The sequence below is a fragment of the Humulus lupulus genome, chromosome 5, assembly GCF_963169125.1.
Source record: "Humulus lupulus chromosome 5, drHumLupu1.1, whole genome shotgun sequence".
NCBI lineage: Eukaryota > Viridiplantae > Streptophyta > Magnoliopsida > Rosales > Cannabaceae > Humulus > Humulus lupulus.
The window spans coordinates 156,715,649-156,719,025 of record NC_084797.1 but is presented as its reverse complement, the minus strand read 5'-3'; the positions used below and the strand labels follow the sequence as shown (position 1 = coordinate 156,719,025).

General features: G+C 35.4%; 1 protein-coding gene across 1 annotated transcript; it reads left to right on the top strand.

The window, feature by feature from the left end:
* Positions 1-266: 266 nt before the first annotated feature.
* On the top strand, positions 267-926 carry LOC133779606 (uncharacterized). Its single transcript, XM_062219548.1, has one exon. The coding sequence runs from the start codon at positions 267-269 to the stop codon at positions 924-926; it is 660 nt and encodes a 219-aa protein (XP_062075532.1).
* The last annotated feature ends 2,451 nt before the right edge of the window (positions 927-3,377 follow it).

The window sequence follows — 3,377 nt, the reverse complement described above, 5'->3', positions numbered from 1 at the left end:
GATTACACGGAGTGCCAAAATCTATAATCTTTGATAGAGGGTCTGTGTTCACTTCAAAGTTTTGGAAGAGTTTACAACGAGCTATGGGGATGAGGCTTAAACTTATTATGGCCTTCCATCCCCAAACAAATGGTCAATCAGAGCGAACAATATAGATTCTGGAGGACATGTTGAGTTCTTGTGCACTTGACTTTTCGGGATCATGGAGTCGATATTTACCTATAATAGAATTCTCTTATAAAAATAGATATCAGTTTACTATTGGGATGGCCCCATATGGAATGTTATATGGAGGAAAATTCAGGACACCCCTACATTGGGATGAGGTGGGGGAGAAACAGATTCTAGGTAGAGAAGCAGTGAGAGAGGCCACTGAAGTAGTCGCCAAGATTCGGCAGAGGATGTTGACTGCTCAGTGTAGACAGAGAAGCTATACAGATCTTAAGAGAAGAGAGTTGGAATTCTCTTTAGGTGATCAGGTGTTTTTGAGGGTCTCACTTATGAAACGGGTCATGCATTTTGGGAAGAAGAGAAAGCTAAACCCAAGGTATATAGGTCCATTTGAGATTTTGGAGAAAGTTGGGCAAGTTGCTTATCGCTTGACTTTACCACCAGCACTCGCTGAGACGTATAATGTGTTCCATATTTCCATGTTGAGGAAGTATGTACCCGTTCCCTCCCACGTGTTGAGTTATGAACTATTGGAACTGAAGCAGTACTTAAGTTATGATGAGCAACTAGTTGAACTCTTAGAGGCAGGAGTCAAGGAATTGATGTTAAAGAAGATTTCGCTAGTGAAGGTCCTGTGGAAGAATTGTTCAACTAGAGAGGCAATCTGGGTATTGGAAGAGGACATGAGGGAACGCTACCCCGAGTTGTTTGGTAAGGGACAATTTCAAGGACGAAATTCTTTTTACGGAGGGTAGATTGTAGTGATCAATTTTTTTTTATTTAATTGTTATGTTTTAGTTAATTTTTTTACTTTAAAAAAATAATTGAAGTGTTTGTTTTGTGTGGATTAGGATTTAATTGATTATTTAGAATAATTGTGTAATGTGTGTTTAATTGTTAGTGTTACATTTATTTTAAGTGTGACAACATTATGTGATTAGAATAGATTGTATTTTTATTTATTTAGAGTGTGGGTGTGTGCCGAAATTGTGTGTATGTGAGTGGGCTTGTTTTATTTTTATTTCATTTTATTTAAGAAAATAAAAGGAAAAGGAAATGGGTTGTCATCTTTTAGGATAAGATGACAACGCTTATCTCTTGGGTTGTCTTTACATGCAAATATGGTTTAGGTGAGGTGTAAGGAGAGGAAATGGTGGGATTTAGCTTAATTTGTGGGATAGGATTTGAGTTTTCACACTTGGGTTTTTCCTTAGGGTTAGGTCACTAGGGAACTATAAATAGAAGACAAGTGAGCCTAGGGAATCCATGTTGTGTGGCTACAAAAATTTGGAGAGAAAAATAGAAAAGGGAGCACGAAAAAAAGAAGGGAAAAGAGAAAGAAAGATGGAAAGGAGAAGAAAAGGGATGGGTTTCCAAGATCTTTAGGTGCATGTAGGTCTAGTGGTACAAATTCATGGATTTGAACAAGTGTATGAGAGGTTCAAGAAACAATCCCCACCAAACTTTGAGTGGAAACCAGATCCCTTGGAGGCCTAAGATTGGCTCAATTCGATGGAGGCTATCTTTAAACACATGGAATTAAATGACCAGGAGAGGATATCCTTTGCATCCCAATTATTGAAGAAGGATGCGAGAATCTGATGAGACGTCATAAAAAATACTTGAGACTTAGCCACTATGACTTTTAATGACTTCCTGTTGGCCTTCAATAAGAAGTATTATAGTGCTGGAGTCATGGTCACCACAGTCGACGAGTTCGTTATGCTAGTTCGAGGGAACCATACTATCACAGAATACGCACAACAATTTGACAGAATGACTAGGTTTGCACCTGAAATAGTTATGACGGAAGCGATGAGGATAGAACGCTTCATTATGGGATTGAAACCGATGATAGCCAGAGACGTCAAGTTGAGTAGTGTGGGGATAGACAGTTACACTGAGAACCTTGATAGAGCCTTGGATGCAGAGTTCATGGAAGACCGCATATGGAAATATGGGTGACTTAGAATTCCACATTCTAAATCACTTTGGCGATATGTGTATAGAATAGATAAATCTAGACATGCTTGATGTCTAAAGTTATTGTTTTTTTTTTGATTGAAGAAGGAATAAATTTAAAACATAAAGGAGAATTTAGAAACAAGAGGTTTCTAGAATTAATATTCAAAAAAATGTTTATCTTGGATATTGAAGTATAAAATATGGGGGATTTTACTTTGGTCAAAATCTGTATTTTAATGGTGTAACAATTTTAATCAAACTATAGCTAGCAACAAAGTTTAAATAAAATAATGAGAGTGTTTAGAAATGACTAAAATTGAATCATTTCTACATCTCAAGTAATGAGACTTAGACTCCCTAAAGAGATTCACGATTGATGGTAACCCATTTTAATACTAGTAACCAAGTTAGTACTAGGTTCAATAGGTAATAACAAGTCAATCAATTGAGTAGTAGTAGTACACAAAACTTTTTCCCATCTAAGATATGAGTACTAGTGTGTCACCAAATGAGGGTTAAAATTGAATAGTTTTCTAATTGAACTCAGTCTTGAAAAGACAAGTATTATAGGTTAACAAAATACTGTAAGAGTTCTACATATCTAGACCTATGGGTGGTGCCACCCCTCATGAGGATTGGGAGTCATTCTAAAGAAAAATCTATGAATGGAATGTTCACATGACCATTAATGGTGAAAAAGAGAGACATTCAAGTCTCAAGTGAACATAGCAAAGGTGTGTGTGTTATCACTGATTTGTTATCAAGGAATAATTGTTCAATGTTTCGGTAACCAATATTTCAACAAACTTTGTGATAATTACACAAAGGTAAAATTCAAGTCGAAAGACATTTTAATATAATGTTTGATTGATTAAATAATTGTTACAAAAAGCGATTATTTAATAATATTATATTATTAGATTAAATAATGTGAAAAAATTTGATTTGTCACACAAATGTGATTTTCAGACCATGTAACATATTATTGAGAGTTACATAATTGGACACATGTGTGTGCCCAAATGTGACATATTTTGGAGTTACAAAGTCAGTTACAAATTTGTAACTCTAAATTATTACCCAATAATGTGTAGATTGTATGTTACACATTTGAGTTTGGATTTTACAAAGCCATCATGTAATATGGCTATTGGAGACATGTTTTTAACTCCCATTAGGTGTATGGAGGTTACAAAATCATGTGGGAAGAGATTGAGTCATTTTTTGGAAAACTGAAAGTT

Bases quoted from the DNA above. Each gene is read 5' to 3' on its own strand.
- LOC133779606 (XM_062219548.1), top strand. From the start codon at position 267: ATGGCCCCATATGGAATGTTATATGGAGGAAAATTCAGGACACCCCTA.